At 53.2% G+C, this 16,224-nt stretch overlaps 1 protein-coding gene across 1 annotated transcript in view; it reads left to right on the forward strand.

Moving 5' to 3' along the window:
• Positions 1–16,224, forward strand: part of COL13A1 (collagen type XIII alpha 1 chain) — a 95,978-nt gene that overhangs the window by 41,726 nt on the left and 38,028 nt on the right. Inside the window, exons 14-15 of the mRNA XM_064269655.1 lie at positions 10,996–11,040; positions 13,877–13,903. Coding sequence (XP_064125725.1) covers positions 10,996–11,040; positions 13,877–13,903 — 72 coding nt within the window. The remainder of the gene's footprint in view (positions 1–10,995; positions 11,041–13,876; positions 13,904–16,224) is intronic.

Here is a 16,224-nt window from a genome sequence, read left to right on the forward strand (position 1 = left end):
AAGTTTGTTTTACATTTTTCTCCCATTCTATCTGGGGCCATCCATTGTGTCCCTGGTCAGAACAGTTGTTAGCGGTAGCCAGGCACCATCTAGTTCTTCTGGTCTCAGGATAGATGAGGCTCCATAAGGTTTTCAGTGGGTAATTTTTTTTTTAATAGGTTTCAAAGTGCCTCTAGGTGGACTCGAACCTCCAACCTTGCAGCTAACAGCAGAGCACGTTAACCATTTGTACCACCCAAGTACTCCGTAATAATTACAAAAAAAAAAAAAAGAAACATTTTGAGTTGATTCCAACTCATTGTGATTCACGGTGGCCCTATGGAAGTGTCACAGGGTTTCCAAGGCTGTAAATCTTTTTCCCAAGGAGTGGCTGGTGGGTTAGCAGCCAAGCACTCTAACCCACTGTGCCACCAGGGCTCCTCTGCAATAACTATAGTAATATAATTCTAGTAATAGCCACCACTTACTGAACACCTATATGCCAGGCACTGGCCTTCCCTGTGACCTGCATTGTTCGTAATCCTAAAACCACCCTGTGAGGCTGGTACTAGTGTTTTCCAGTTTAACAAATGAGGAAGCTAAGGCTTGCCCAAAATCTCATGGCTTGTAAGTGGCAGAGCAGGAGTTCAAGTCCAGGTCTGGGCAGCTCCAGAGTCTGAGTCTTGCCCACGGTACCACCTGCTGCAAGGAGCCCATCCTGTCCTCCCAATCCTGGCTGGAGGGTGGGGGGAGATCCGGAAAAGAGGCAGGAAGACAGGCCCCAGGAAGACAAGGAAGGAGAAGGAATCTTGGAAGGGGAGCAGTCACACAGAGAAGGACATTCCTCACACACTGTAATCAGACAGCTGCCATGACCACATTGTTTTATGGGAGCTTGGCGAGTAAAACGGTGAGACCTGAGAGATCCTTAATTAGTTCTGCATAAACTGAGAAGTCTGTATTGTGTCAGGAAGTGGAAATTATACTCCCCAGGGTTGCCTCCATCCACTTATGCAGACTCACAAAATTTACTGCCTCCTGGTGTAGCGAAAGGTAGGTTTTCCCATTAGCTGCCAGGTTCCCTCTTTCAAGCTATAAAGGGGCTGCGGGGCCAGCAGAAGTCCCCAGAGGTCATGGCGGTGGCCGTGGCTGGACATCCAGACAAGGACCAGCATCTGTTCTCTGCTGCAAATCAGAAGCCTGGTCTGTCCAGGAAGGAGGCTGTGAGGGTGTTGGCCTGCAGATGGAGACGCCTCAGCTTAGGGCTGGGCTGTCGCGATGATAGAAGGGCTGGTCCTATGGGTGTGGCAATTAGGTTAGATTGTGGGGAGAGTAATTCAACCCTGGCTGCATTGAATCTGCAGAAAAAAACCAATATGATCCTGCTGGCAGAGGGGAAAGCCAGGGAGGTTCGCCCTAGGGAGAGGAGGACTATAGCACGGAAGCGGGAGAGCACTCTTGCAAGACTAAGGGTACAGCAAGGGCTGATGGTGCATCCTACAGAAAAGGTAATGTCAGCTCAGTAACAGGTGCTTGGGAGGGAGGGAGCCCCTCGTCACCAGAGGTGTTCAAGTAGAGGCCGGATAAATGCTTGTCCAGGGTGTGTTAAGAGGAGCTTCCATCATCAGATGGGAGACTGGATTAAAATTCTTTCCAATGTCCTAGGGACAGAGCTGGCTGTCTATGCCCTAGAGAGGAACAGCCCCCTGTTTGTGAGGTGTTGGTTTTCTAGGAGGCTTGGCCTCCTTGGGCTTTGTCCAAGCCTTTTCCACCCATACCCAGGCTTGTCAGCCCCATTACTACTCTCGGGTCTCACGAAGAACCAAGGGGCTTCTGCTCCCCACCCCTTCTGCTAGACCCCCTCTGCTTCTCCATGGGGGCCTCTTTCTGTGGACTCTCGAGGGGCTATGAGGTGCTGGCTCCCTTTCAATGCCTCTCTGGGTCTCTGGAAGGTTCCTGCTGCCTCCACTTCTCCCAGCCTGGGGTTGAGTCTTTCTGGTGGGGTCTCCTGAAGCCACCAGCCCCCCAAAGCCAACTGGCCCCAGGTGGTCTCAGTACCAACTCTTGGTGGTGGTCCCCCCTCTATTGGGACCTTGTCTTGTCATCAAGTCAGCCAAGGCCTCCTAAACTAGCGGAGCCCAGAGGGCGTGCACTGGGAACTGATGACCAGCAGCAGAGGGTCCACCTCCAAGAACTTGAGGTCCTTTCTCAACATCCAAGCTACTCTCAGGAGGCTACATGGGTTTGTTCCACTCACCCAGCCACTTAGGATTAGTGGTCCTCTTGGCCCCAAAGGTCACAATGCCCGGGGCGAAGTTTGCTTACCCTCAGAGTACTGAGATGGAGGAACCAATGCCCAAAGACAGGTGAAGCAATAACCTCACATCTGTAGATTAACTCAAATCCATTCATGCCCCATCTCACTGGTCCTTACTGTCGCCCAGTGGTTAGAGCTTGTTATCACCATTTTACAGATGAGAAGCTCAAAGAGGTTAGCCCTTTGTCCAGGGCTGCACAGCTAGTAAGCTATCATTCTGGAATTGTAAATGGCGGCCAGCCTGTCTTCTTACCCTGGTGCAAAGAGCAGTGTCTGCTCAAGGGCCTCACCCGAGTCTAAGCTTACACCAGCCCCACCTGGGATTTCTCTGTGGTGTGGAGGCTTATCCCCAACTTCCCTTCCCTTCTCCGTCATTTCTCACTTTTTCTCTCTGTTGGAATAAGGGCGTGGGGAGGAGGCACTGATGTGAAGTCAGCTTGATCACAGATGCTGGGAGAAGCTTTTTCCCAGCCCACCACCCGGGAAGGGGCAGGCTCTGGCAGGTGTGTATTAAGTTTGACCTAAGCTACAGATGAGAAGCTCAGGAAGTCTTGGATATTCTATCAGGTGTAGCCTGAGGAAGTGAGGCTCAAGAAGGAAGGCCAGAAAATAAACAGGATTTGGTACTCACAGGTCCCCGAGAGGAAACTATAGCATGCCTCGATGCAGGCCCCATAGGGGATCGCACCCTGGGACAAGGCAGCAACAAGCTAGAAGTGTAGGAGAGGGCCAGTGTATGGCAAGCAGGGTGAGGTCCTGGGGTTAGCATGTGCTGAAGTCTCATTGGTCAGTTTAAAGGTTTTTAGGGCATTAATATGGGAAAGGGGAGAAATTTTTATCTCATGGACTCAAGGGACATGGCCTGGAGGGGCAAGGAGTAACTACAGCCATTGAGAAACTGAGTTATAAGACAGTAACAGGTTCTTATCACAGGAAACTATATGGGGCATGGCCGGGAGGGCCGGTTAGAGACCACGACTGCTGAGGGGCTGTTGGGTGACAAGATAGGAATGGCCATGTCAGAAACTGGGTAAAAGGGCAACTTAGAAAAAAGAAAAAAAACCAGACCTGTTGCTGTCGAGTCAATTCCGACTCATAGTGACCCGCTCCGACCCAGTAGAATTGCACCATAGGGTTTCCGAGGAGCAGCTGCTGGATTTGAACTGCCGACCTTTTGGTTAGCTGCCGAGCTCTGAACCACTGTGCCAGCAGAGCTCCCAAAAGCCAAAGAGGAGGAATTAATGGATGCTGAGGCAGCCGAGGAAACCCTGGTGGCGTAGTGGTTACAAAGGGTCGGCAGTTCGAATCCACCAGGCGTTCCTTGGAAACTCTATGGGGCAGTTCTACTATGTCCTGTAGGGTCGCTATGAGTCAGAATCGACTCAACGGCACTGGGTTTGGCTTTGTTGTGTTGGTGAGGCAGCCGAGGCTGGGGTCGGGGAGAGGAAGACCCTCTCCACGAGGCCATATAAGCGGCTGCCCTCCGTCCTGGCAACCTGGCACCCATGCAGGAGGCCTTCCTTCCATTACTGGCTGGGACTTAACTCTCAGCAAAGACATTTCTCGAAGACATTTCTCGGCCTGTGAAGTTTGCTAACAATTAGTTTTATCGACCACCATCACCACCACCCCTTATCAGCTGGAACAGGCCTGGCATTCTCCTCAAGGCCAGCCAGGCCAACAGGGTAGGCCTCTCCACCCAGCCCAAGCTAGGAGCAGGGGCATCCATGTGGCCCCCAAGCTTACCCAGGGCTGCCCCTCCTGCCTAGACACTGCCAGTATTGCGCACCCCGTACCAAAACCAAACCCGTTGCTGCCAAGTCGATTCTGACTCATCACGACCCTATAGGACAGAGTAGAACTGCCCCATAGGGTTTCCGTGTTGCAGCTGATGGATTCAAACTGCCAACCTTTTGGTTAGCAGGTGAGCTTTTAAGCACTGTACCACCAGGACTCCATTGTATACCCAGTGGATACCCATTTGACCCAAATTTATGACGCCACTCTTTTAAATATGTCATGAGAGGGAGAGTGTGTTTAAAACCTCACCACCTGGGCTGTCTTCCAAGAGGGTTGGCAAGTATTGCCCTTTGGCCTTCTGAGTGGGAAGCTTCAGGGTTGTGTGAAGGACCGAGGCTGCAGCACCTTCACCTCCTGTGGGCCACGTGGGTCAGGCCAGAGGGGGACGGAGGCAGAGCCTTATGGTTGAGCTCTGGGGGCTCCCGATGAACGGGGGTTCCCAGGGCAGGAGATCCAGGGAGGCCCTGTAGCTGGATGGCAGAGCCCTGAGTGAAGTGTGTGGGGAGCAGAAGCTCACCTGCCCAGCCTTCTTCATTCTCTGACCCTGTTGGCCCTTCTCACCTCTCCTCAGTCCTTCTGAGAAATGGCATGATGATTCTGACCAGCCAGTCAGAGCAGGGGCCTACGCAGGTGGACAACCTTCTGTACCATGATACCCAGCACGGCAGGCTGAGTACCAGGCACTTTGCGTGCGTCATCTTATTGAATCTTTATAGCAACCCTGTGAGGTAGATTTTATTTCTTACCCCCACTGACAGATTAATGAACTGAGGTTCACAGAGGCTATTTCCCCCAAGGTGTATAACTAGGAGGTACGAAGCCGGGAATCCAACCCAGGTCTCTCTGACCCCAAAGCCTTGTTCTTAATGACTTTATACTCCATGTGTCTTAGGAGCCCAGGGGACCCATGTTTTCTGGTAGGGCACCAGCCCCGTTTCCTCAATTGGAAGGAAAGAGGTAGGAGGTGAGCTTTTTTCCTTCCTGTGAGACAAAGCTTGTGGCTGGATTCAGGCCTTTCCCTGCACCTCCTTGGCTCGCCAAGCAGTACCTGGAGAGTCTAAAGTGAGGTTCTTGGTACATTGTTGTAGTGGAAAAACAAAGAAAGTGGAGTGCTTTTCCCATGGCCACGGACTGCTGGAATGGCTCTCCAGGAAGCTGGGATGGTGCAGGCTTTCCTCTAGCTTCAGGAGAAGGCAGCTCATCTCCACCTTCCACCACAGCTATTCCCAAGACCCTCCTGCATACCCGTTTCCTAGAGGCCCTGAGTGACAGGCATTGGGGGCGTCCTCATGCAGCAGAGCATTCCAGGCAGACGGAGGCTGGAGACGCAGGAGCCTTCTGCTGTGGGCACAGTGTCTTCTTTCAAAGCCAGGAAATCCCAGTGGAGACACCCAGAACATTTAAATGACAGCAGACCAGGGAACTGAGGCATGGGCCCCAGATCCTAGGCCTCGTAGGGGATGCAGGGACTCCAGCCCCACGCTCTGCTCTCTGCACCCTGCTTTTCCTGCACTCCAAAATCCACAGATTAATTACAGTTGGATTTTCTTTTTGGAACTAACTACAGAAATCAACTGATCTCAAATTGAGATATAAGCCAGCCATCTGTCCAAAGCCCTGGCCTTCAGTGGGGCGCCCAGCCAGGGTCATTCCCCGGATTGCTTCCTGCCACCCTGATGACCGGCATTTCTGTGGTTCTGGTCCTTGTGGGTCTGGAGGCTGGCTAGGGTAGAGAAGCAGGACCTGGGCTGCCTTCTTCCTGGGAGGCCTGGGAACTACTTAGAAGAAGAGAAAGGCATTATTCCTCCTCACTGGGCTTTGCCAGCCCAGGCAAGGGCCGTGGTCCAGACTTGAGGCCAGAGCCGCCTGCTGCCTCCTCCCCTACAGAGAACAAAGAGTGTGTGTACAGGGTTTCATGTGGCCCAAGGCCCCTCCCCACCCAGACCTGGCTGCAGCAGGGCCCAGCCTGTTCGAAAGGCCTCATATTAGTGAGGCTCATTCATCTCCACCTACTTCTCTGGCCTGACATTTGCTTGGATGGGGTGCTGACCTTAAAGCCCTCTCCTACCACCTCCAACTCCTTCCAGGCTTCATCTTCTTGCAGAGTCCTTGCCCAGCTTGTACAACAAACAGTCAATCACCAGTTCATAGACCACTCCTGTAGGCTGGGCTTGTGGAGGGCTGTATTCCAAGGAGTTCACTTCTACTCTGTCATCTAGTGAAAGGATGGGACTTCCCACCTGGACACTGAGGCCAGAAGGGAGAGCCAATTGATGCTGCGAGGTGTTCCGTGCAGGGCCCAGCTGGAGCGTCTAAGCAGCAGTCTACAAGGCCATTCAGGGCAACTCCTCCCTATCCCCTGTACTCACCCGAGCCTACCTAGCCTGCATTGACTGGAATCCACCTCTCTGTGTCAGAATCCACCTTTTGGCACCAAGGTTAAAAGGCCAGCCTCCCAGAGTGGTGGACAGATGGATGGGTAGTCAGGGCACTGGCCTGGTTCCAGCAGCCTCTGCCATTCACCCTCCCTACAACTGGGGCAAGACCCTTTGTAACACTGAGTGTCCACTCTCCCAACTGCAGAACGGCCAGATGGCATGGTTGAGAGGGGGTCCTCTCTGGAAGGAGCAGGGAAGGCCAAGGCAGAGTGGATAACTAGGGCCCTGTAGGTGTTTGCAGACTGTGAGGGCCTGGCCCACTGGAGACGGAGACAGGAATGAGGTTGTGTAGCTAAATAAAGCACAATTACGAACAACTTAAAGCTTTTAAACAGGAAACCTTTTCAGAGGAGAAATGGAAAAGAAGGAGCCCCGAGGTACGATCTCACAAAGACATGGTGGTAGGAATAGCTCTCTGAGCAGAAATGTGTCATCTCTCTGCTTAGCCATAGGCACACACAGCCTGCCCACCTCCTGTCTGCCTGCAAGGTGACCCTGGAGTCCTAGGTAATGACTCCTGCCCCCTCTCACCTCACCAGGGATGATGTCTTCTGGCTGATGAGGAGCCCAGTTCCCCAGTTCAGAGGTCAGGCTAGGGCAAACCCATAGCGACAAGCCCTGAGAGAAAGAGACTAATGAGGTGGACAGAACCTACAGGGTGGGGTCAGAGGGGCTCCCTGCCTGGCAGAGAGGTGGGCGGGAGGGAGGCCCGGAGATGGGGATCAAGGGCTCCTGGATCATTGGTGGAATTAACAGACCTGACCCAGAGGGGAGGGAAGGGGCGAAGGTCAGCTGCCCTAACGAGGAGGGCTGCCCCACTAGGAGGCCCCAGGGGCCGGATTTCCCCTGAGTGCGTCATTGTGTCTTTTCTACTCAAACCAACGTGGGATAAAGTCAACCCCAATTAGCCGGAAACCCTCACCCCCAGGGGTTCTGTTCTGAGCAGCTCACGAAAAAGCTGATTCTGCCCTCCTCCCCTGCGGAAGTGTCTGCAGCTGTCCCCTGGTGGGTAAGAGGAGGGGAAAGGGGATCACCACTGAGACCGCCCACACCCCCCCAGCCACGTTTTCACCCTGAGCTAAAACTCCCTCTCCGCCGAGCCCGAGCCGTTTCTGGAGCTGCCAGCAGACCTGAGCACCACCTCTTCAGCTTTTGGCCCCTCTCCCTCCCAAGGGCTGCAGGGGTGGAGAGAGATGGAGGGGCAGGAGAGGGCAGAAGGGACCTGGTTTTAAGATAAGGACCATAGGCCTAGAAAGAGAATGTGGCTTCTCAGACGTCACACAGACAGCATGCCTGACTTGGTTCATCTCCCCAAATGGAGGTAGGAAGGGGCAGCCAGGGGCTGAGGAAAAGCAGAAGAGAGGGACAACCGAGAGACCTCTGAAAAGTCAGGGACTCCCAAGCTGACTGCCCATCTGTACCCGCCCAGGGTACTCTGTCTGGGGGACCCCAGGCCAAGTCGACCCTGTTAGGTCAGACTGGAATGTTAGCAGGGAACCCTGGTCCTCCAAAGGAAAGAATGACAGGGGCCTCCGACTGACTCCATGGAGGGTGCTTTAGGGCTCGTTCACTTGGACAGCTCCAGGCTGTGAGGGAGGCGGAAAACTCAAACACCACGGTTGCAGTTGCTGGATTTCAGATGAGGTCCTGTGGCGCCCTCTGCTGGCCACAGAGCAGACCTGTGCTTAGAGGCAGTGCCTCATCCAACCCCTTTTCTCTGGGTGCCTGTCATTAGGTTCCCCTGCCCTGGTTGGAGCTGTCCTCACACTGAGAGGCACTGTGCCTTGCTCTCACCCCGCAGAAGATGTTTTCTGGAAGTGGATGGAACATCAACCCATCTGATGCTTGGGGCGGGCCAAGAGAAATGGGCACTTGGACTTCTTTGGCCAATGGACCTGTGCTCAAATTCCTGCCCTGCCTCTTATAAGCTGCACGAGCTTGGCAATCATACCCAGCCTCTATGGGCCACAGTTTTCTCACCCGTGAAGCAGGGAACAGCGTCTCCTCTCACAGTGGAAAGGACCCTTTGAGATTAAACGAAGGAAGAACGTGAAGCACTTAGCCCAGTGCCAGAGCTATGGTAGGTGCACTAAATGGCCCTGCCTTTCTCTGCTCTCTCCCAGAGGGTTTTCCCAGAACTCAGAGGCTGGGACACCTGGTGCTCCAACTTGTCTGCTGTGAGGTGCTCCCTGAGTCCAGCTCTGCCACCCAGCCTGGGACTCAGGGGTCACTGGTGGGGTCAGGGTGAGGGAGGACTCTGGCATTTGGAGCTAAAGATCCTGTGCCTTTTGCAAAATTAAGAGACCTGGCCCAAAGCAGGTGGAGGTGAGGCCATCACAGAGGCAGACATGAGTGCAGATCACAAGGGCGGAGAAGAGCCGTCCCTGTGGTGAGGAGCCAGCATGGGATTATGGTGGTGTCTTAGGGTTCTCTAGAGAAACAGAACCAGTGAGATGTATTTATAGTACATGGAGCAGCCCTGCTGGTGCAGTGGTTAAAGAGTTTGACTGCTAACCAAAAGGTCGGCTGTTCAAATCTACCAGCTGGTCCGTGGAAAACCCATGGGGCAGTTCTACTCTGTCCTGTATGGTCACTATGAGTCGGAATTGACTCGACGGCAACAGGTTTTTTGGCATATGTATATATATATGGAAAGAGAAATTTACTTCAAGGGATTAGCTCATGTAATTTTGGGGCTGGCAAGTCCAAAATCCATAGGTCAGGTGACAGGTTAGAGGCTGCTGTAGACTTTTGGCCTAAGATATATGAGTCAGACAAAGAAAAGAGTGGAGAGTGGAGAGAGAGAATGAGTTCGGCCAACATATAGTCTGGAGGCAGACTACACCCTGAGGAAGCTCAATGGATCAATTGATTCCGTTAGATAACACTGTGGAAAGTGATTGCATTGCATTATGGAACAGCAACTAGTCTAAGGCTTAGCCAAACCACTGGGAATCAGAGCCAGGCAAGTTGACGCATAAAATTAACCATCACACAGGGATAGCCAAGGGCTTCACAGGGCAGGTGGTGTTTCACCAGGACACTGAATGAAGAATAGGGTTTTGAGTTGAGGGAATAGCAAAAGGGCATGTGATTGTGAAAATGGATGGTGTTGTCAGGGACACAGACTCATGCCAGATGTCAGGTGAGGAGACTGGGAAGGAAGCAGGGGCAGAGGGCTGAGCTCAGGAGTCTGGCCCCTTCTTTCTGGAACAGTGGATGTTTTTGAGGAAGGGAGTATCGTTATCCAGCCTGTGTCTCAGGAGAACTCGGATGCCAGGGTGGAAGACAGATCATGGAGAGGAGAAGCCAGGGCAGCTTTAGCCTTGGCGAGAAGGGTGGCCCGGGCCTTCCTGTAAGATGGCAGACAAGGGAAGGAGTGAACCGCTGAAGAGATGGAGGCTTGGGGAGGGGACCAGGTTTCCCTCTGCCTTTCAGCCTCTGGAGATGGAAGCTAGGCTACAGCCACAGCACTCTAACTCGAAGGGAGAGCTGGGCAGGAACCAGGTCTGTTCCACGCTTGTATTGCCCACTGCACAGCGCTGGCCTTCAGGAGTCGGAAGGGCGGCAGGCTGACAGCCACCCCTATGGCTGGCCAGCACCCTGGGCCCTGGCTGGGGGCTTTGTGTGGGTTATACCAGTGGGAACAGAGCTGCCTCCTCTCCTCCCCTGAGCTCTCCCTCTGCTCAGGCAGGTTATATCTCTACTCGCCTGTTCTCGGTCCCCCATTCGTCACTAGCTGACCTCACCCCCTTCCATAAGTTGGCATTTTCATGGGGAATAGAGATTGGAAGTGCAAATCAGACAGTGCAAGATGGTCGAGCAGACCCCACACCATCCCAAGAGGAGACAGTCCCCCAAAGCCTCAGGACAGGCAAGTCAGGGATACTGTGCTGAGAAGCAGGGAGGTTCGGGCCCCTTATCCTCTCAGAGCACAGGCTAACCTTCCGACCCTTGAGAAGAGTTACTCCTGAGGCCCCTGGGAGGAAAAGGAGCCCTAGAGAAGAGGACAGCAGGAAAGCCCTGTCTGACTTATCCAACAGGTACCATCCCAGCAAACCTGAGGAAAAATGGGGCAGGAAGGAGTAGGCAGGGACAGGAGGAGGGCGTTCAGTAGGTAAGCGGCCAAGTGGCCCACTGGCAGGCTTGTCCCTCACCTCACTGGACCCCGGCCACACCAGGTGCTCGCTTGGGCCTCTCCTGCCTGGTGAGTCTGTGACTTGGGCCTCTGCATGTTTGCCTTGCTGAGGGAAGCTACCCACCATGGCTGCTAGGGGATGGCGCCACCCTCCAGGGAGCAGGCAAGTCCCCAAAGCTCACTTTGAGCCGTGGACAGCCCTCCGGAGCTTCCAGAGAAGCTGTTCTTGCTAACATCCTGGCAGGTCACACTTCAAGGGCTCAGAGGCCTTGGGACACTGAATCTGTTCCCCTTCTCATTATTTTTCTTCTTTCTTCCTCCAGGGAGAGCGGGGCATGCCGGGGATGCCGGGCAAACATGGAGCGAAGGTACTTGCCCCCCACTCCAACCCGTAGCAGCCCCTTGAAGCCCCACCCCCCATACCCATCCTCTCTCCCAAGCTCGGGACACCCATGGAGGCCCAGCTCATGGCCCTCTTTCTTCTCACATCCTGCTGGGAAGAGGGTTCATGTCTCCTCCCCAGGGCCTTCCCCTGCCGCATGGCTCATGAGCTGTCACCCATCACACCCTCCTGATGTGGCCAGCTCTCCTTCTGTTCAGGTGACCCAGCTCTGGCAGCAGTCCTGAGACCCCTGTCGGGAGTCGGGATACCTCAGAATCATCTCCACTCGGGATTTGCTAAGTGGTGCTTTGGGCAGCATGTCTACCTCATGGTAGATGGTCTTGGGTTGATATGAAAGTGGGGTTCACCCCAGCCACTCCCCAGTCCACAAGGGCAGTGGTGGAGAGGATAGTCCCACCTGCACATTCAGGGGTCTATTGTGTTTGGTAAAACCAGCCCCTTTATTTTGTACTGTCTGCTAATCCAGCCCTCCCCACGGCTCTCTCTTCTGCTCCCCCTCTTCCTCCCATCTCCTCATTCTCTCATATTCCAAGGAAACCCCCCATTCTACCCCAAGGATGCCTTCATCTATCCCCCGCCCCATGAACCCTCCAACCCGTGCCGAATAGATGGGCGGGAAGTCCAGAGAAGCCAGTGCCCTGTGCCGCAAAGCCTTGCTCGCAGAGTCCCCTCTGCATTGCTGGCAGCTCAGCCCCTCCACTCCCCCGTGTGAGTTTGGGGGGCAGGCAGAACTGGGGAGTCTTCCACAGTCAGGCTGACATTTCCTCCATGATTTCTCTGACTACAAAAAGCCTTCATGCCTTTTTTCTCTCTGCCAGGGGGCTCCTGGTATCACTGTGGCTGGGATGAAGGTCAGTTGACCGTTGTAACTCAAAGGCTCAGGGGCAGCCTGGGAGGGAGGGAGTGGAGAGGGCAGAGCTGGGCCTGCAGTGCCTCAGCGGGGTGGCCACTGAACAAACGAGGGGACAGACAGGATCTGGAAACACTTCTTAAAGCAGCTTTGATGTTAGATGCGGAACCTTAAACACGAGTAGTCCTTTAACTAAGCCTTGCAAAGCTTACCAGCCTCCACTGAGGAGCTCCCCAGCCTGCCACATACAGAGCCCAGCCTTTCCCCCGACACTCAAGAACTCAGGGACTATATGCTTTCAAAGCTTCAGAGGAGAGCAGGCAAGCTTTTCCTCAGCTCCTCCCTAACTGCCCCTTTGGTTGCCTGGTGGATGGGTGGGAACACCCCAGAAGCATAAGTGACCGGTCCATTTACAGAGGGGCACTGTGTCCAAGCCCGCCCATCCTCTCCTGCCTCCTGGGGTGCAGCACACACTCTCACACCCCCACGGCCCTCCCCTAAGGGAAGGATCAGGCCCTCTGCCCGGCAAAGGCAGCAGCCGGGGAGTCATCACTCGCTTGGCCATTCACTTTGATTCATTCAGTAAATTCGCCTGGACTGTCTGCCAAGTGCTATGCTAGAAGCTTGGAGAGAAGCAGAGTTGGATCAGCCTGGTCTCACGCTCCAGGAAGAGACTGTTATCAGGAGAGAAAGATCAGCGATATTGGCACTCTGTTCCACCAGCCTAGTGTAAATCCTTTTGTTAGACTAGGGGCCATCCGGGAGGCAAACGCCCTTGATAAATATGAAACCCTCTAAGGGTCGGTAGCCCAGGAGGTCTTCTTTGGTCGGGGGCTGATGCTTCACTTTCCCAGACTGCCTTGGCCTTTTCTCATCAGCTCTCTCTCTCCTCCTCCTCCTCCTCCTCTTCCTCTCCTTTTTCTCTTCCTTCTACTTATTCTTTTTTAAAAATACTATTTTATTATGTTTTTGGTAAAAGTTAACACCGCAAGTGAGGTTCCCATTTAACGATATCCACACAAATTGATCAATGACAGTTAATGTTTTTCATAACGTGCCAAAGTTCTCTTTGTGTTCTGGTTGTTCCATTTCTGGTACTCCAGTTTCCTTGCCCCCTTATCTTCTCATCTTTGCTTTAGATTAAATGTAGTCCTTTCGGACTCATATAGATGTTTTTTGGTAGAGCACCAATCTAACGGGTAATATCCTTTGTTCTTTGTGTCACCCTGCTTTTCTGCTAAAAGTTGATCTCAGGGGGTAGTTTTGGTTGGAGGTTTAAAGAGTGTCTCAGGACGATAGTCTCAAGGAGTCCTCTGGTCTCAAGGGGTCCAGTTAGTCTGGACTTTTCTAAGAATTTGAGTTTTGTTCTATATTTTTCTTCCATTCTATCCAGGATCATCAATTGTGACCTTGGTCAGATTGGTCAGCGGTGGTAGCCAGGCACCATCTAGTTCTTCCGGTCTCAGGGTAGCTGAGGTCATGACTCATGTAGGCTCTCAGCCTTGCAGACTTGTTTCTTCTCTGAGATTTTGGTTACCTTCTTACTCTTTTGCTTCTGACTAGTAGACGCCAATAGGTGTATCTGAGATGGCTGCTCACAAACTTATAAGACCCCAGACACTACTCACTTCCCTAGGTTATAGAACATGAACTTTGTGAACTATACTATGCCAACTGACTGAGTTTCCCATGAGACTACGGTCTTAAGTTTTCAAAACTAGAAAACCAGCCTCGGAAGGTGTTTGGCGATGCCTGAGGAGTATCTGTAGTCCTGTCTTCAGGAGCATATGTGCCTGCCCATGCATGTCTGTGTTGACACATACATATGGATACTCGCGTCCTCACATATGTGTATACCTCTACCTGCCCCTATACATATACGCCTATACCCATTCTACTTATTCTTTTTCTTCTTTACCTGATTCTTTTTTTTTTTTTTTGATGCACACAGGGTGAGCCAGGGACCCCAGGAGCCAAGGTACTGTTGCACAGGAATGTTCTGGGCTGCACGGAGCTAAGAGTGTGGGGTGGAGGTGGGAGAGGCTGCTGGTATTTAGCTCTTGGTCCCCCTGACGCTGGGCTGGGGCTGGGGGCCTGACTGAGCAAAGAGGGGTCGACCAGGGAGGGGTCTGCTTGTCAGGAACACACTGCAAATGGCTGCCCCCTTCCCTGGATCCTGGCCTGGACGTCTCGGTCCCACGCCACCTCAGCTGGTTTGCCACAAGCAGTGACTGTTGTCTCCTGTGCCTGCAGGGGTCTCTTTCTCTCTCAGCCAGCAAATAAGAGATGTAGCGTGAGAAGAAGTTTCCATGGTCAAATAGACTTGAGAAATAGTGCATCTAACGTATTACAGAGGTTTCTTTACGGCAGGTTCTTCTCAGAGCCTTTAATATGATAACATGCACTAAACCAAAAACCAAACCCATTGCCGTTGAGTCAATTCCAACTCATAGTGACCCTACAGGACAGAGTAGAACTGCCCCATAGGGTTCCTAAGGAGCGGCTGGTGGATTCGAACTGCCGACCTTTTGGTTAGCAGCCGAACTCTTAACCACTGAGCTACCAGGGCTCCAATGTGCATTGGGAAGCTCTAAAAAAGAAATACCTTGTGCAGCATTTTCAAAACTTTTTTGAACAGGACATCCTTTTTTTAAGAGGAGCATCTAATGATAGGGCAGGCATTCTACAGAACCCACTTTGGAAAGGCTGGTCTCCTGTCACCGCCCACCCCTCAACACACCACCCCCACCCCATCCTCTTTTTGGTGACTTTCTCTTCTTACCTCAAAGGGAAACCCAGGAGCAGCAGGGAAGCCAGGGCCCCCAGGTTTGCCGGGAAAGAGGGGGCAGAGGGTAGGATATTGTGTACTTGGGTGTGTTCCTCTCTCATTCTGGCCTCCACTGATCCCTGACTCCCTGTCCTGCCAACCCCATGGCTGGTGTGTTGCCTGCAGTGAGCTGGGGGTGCATGGAGCCCAGGGAAGAGGAGACTGTCAGCAGGATGGCCTGGCAAAGATTCAGAAGTTCACACTGTAGAGCACATCCTCCCTCCTTGAAAGCCGTGGGTTACCCAGGTGGAAAGCCCAGCAGCTGGAACAACCTCTTGCCCTCAGGCCCTGCTTCCCCAGGATCTCTGTGGGGCAGGACCTGCGTCCCTTCCCTTTAGACCTGGTCTGTTTCCAGGGATGCTTGGGTGAAGGCCTGCACTGCAGGAGCAGCCCACGGAAGGCAGGGCCTGCACTGCCTCCTCAGGACCCCTTCCCTCCCATCCCCTGGGCCTCCTGGCCTTCCTCCCTTTGCCAGCCTCAGGTAACTCTGCTATTCAGCTCCTACCCAAGGGCAGGTGGAAGGTACATGAGGCCCACAGCCTGTGTGGCATCTTTAGTGGCTCCAGCTAGAAAGTCCATTGAGACATCTGACCAAATAATGGCCCCAGCACCCTCAGTTCCTGTTATTCTATACTAGAGCCCACCCACCGTTCCTCAGGGCCGTGGAGAATGACCTGATACTAACGCCCTCTGGTGGGGTGTTTGGAGGCTAACCTAATAGTGGACAATCTGAGAATACAAAATTAAGTCTGTGACATAGAAGAATGACCAAGAGACGTGGGTTCTAGACCTGGTTTTGCCACTAACTCAGCGAGGGATTTTCTATAAGTCACTTAACCTCTTGGGACCTCAGTTGCTCGGTCTATGCAGTGAGAACGGGGCTTGAGTATCCTGAGGGACCCTGTGATTCATGTCACAGGAAGGAAAACTAGTGTTCTTTGAGAATGAAAGAAGCTGGTCAGGAAAGCAAGCTTCTCAAGGTATTCCCCCAAAGGGAAGTTCCGCTAGGTGGCTGTTTTCTTTCCTCATGGCAAGGAGGAGGTGGGCAGGAGAGACGGGGGCCTGTATTGTTAGACAGTAAGAAAGCAGAAAAGAGTGTAATGACTCAAGGGAGTAACTTCCCCAAATACTAGCATGCTAAACTGCTCACCTCTCCTCAGGAGGCCCCCAGAAGAGACACACGCCGTTGGCCTCTGTTGCAATCTGTGTGCTCCTCACCTGGCATGAGTGATAAGGGCCAAGCACATGGGAAGACAGCGGTGCCAGCCGTCTCCACACTGAGGGGCTCAGACGTGGCCCAGCTGGTAGCCCAGGGAGGGATAGGTGTCCCACAAGATGTGGAGCCCTTCCAAGAGTGGCCAAGGGAGATGGCAGGGAAGCAGGACAGAGGCCAACCAAGGCCCAAAGCTGGTGGGGCTGGTGCCTTCACAGACATTCTGGAGAAGCAGCTCCTAACACTTGCACTGTCCGCT

The sequence above is a fragment of the Loxodonta africana genome, chromosome 16, assembly GCF_030014295.1.
Source record: "Loxodonta africana isolate mLoxAfr1 chromosome 16, mLoxAfr1.hap2, whole genome shotgun sequence".
NCBI lineage: Eukaryota > Metazoa > Chordata > Mammalia > Proboscidea > Elephantidae > Loxodonta > Loxodonta africana.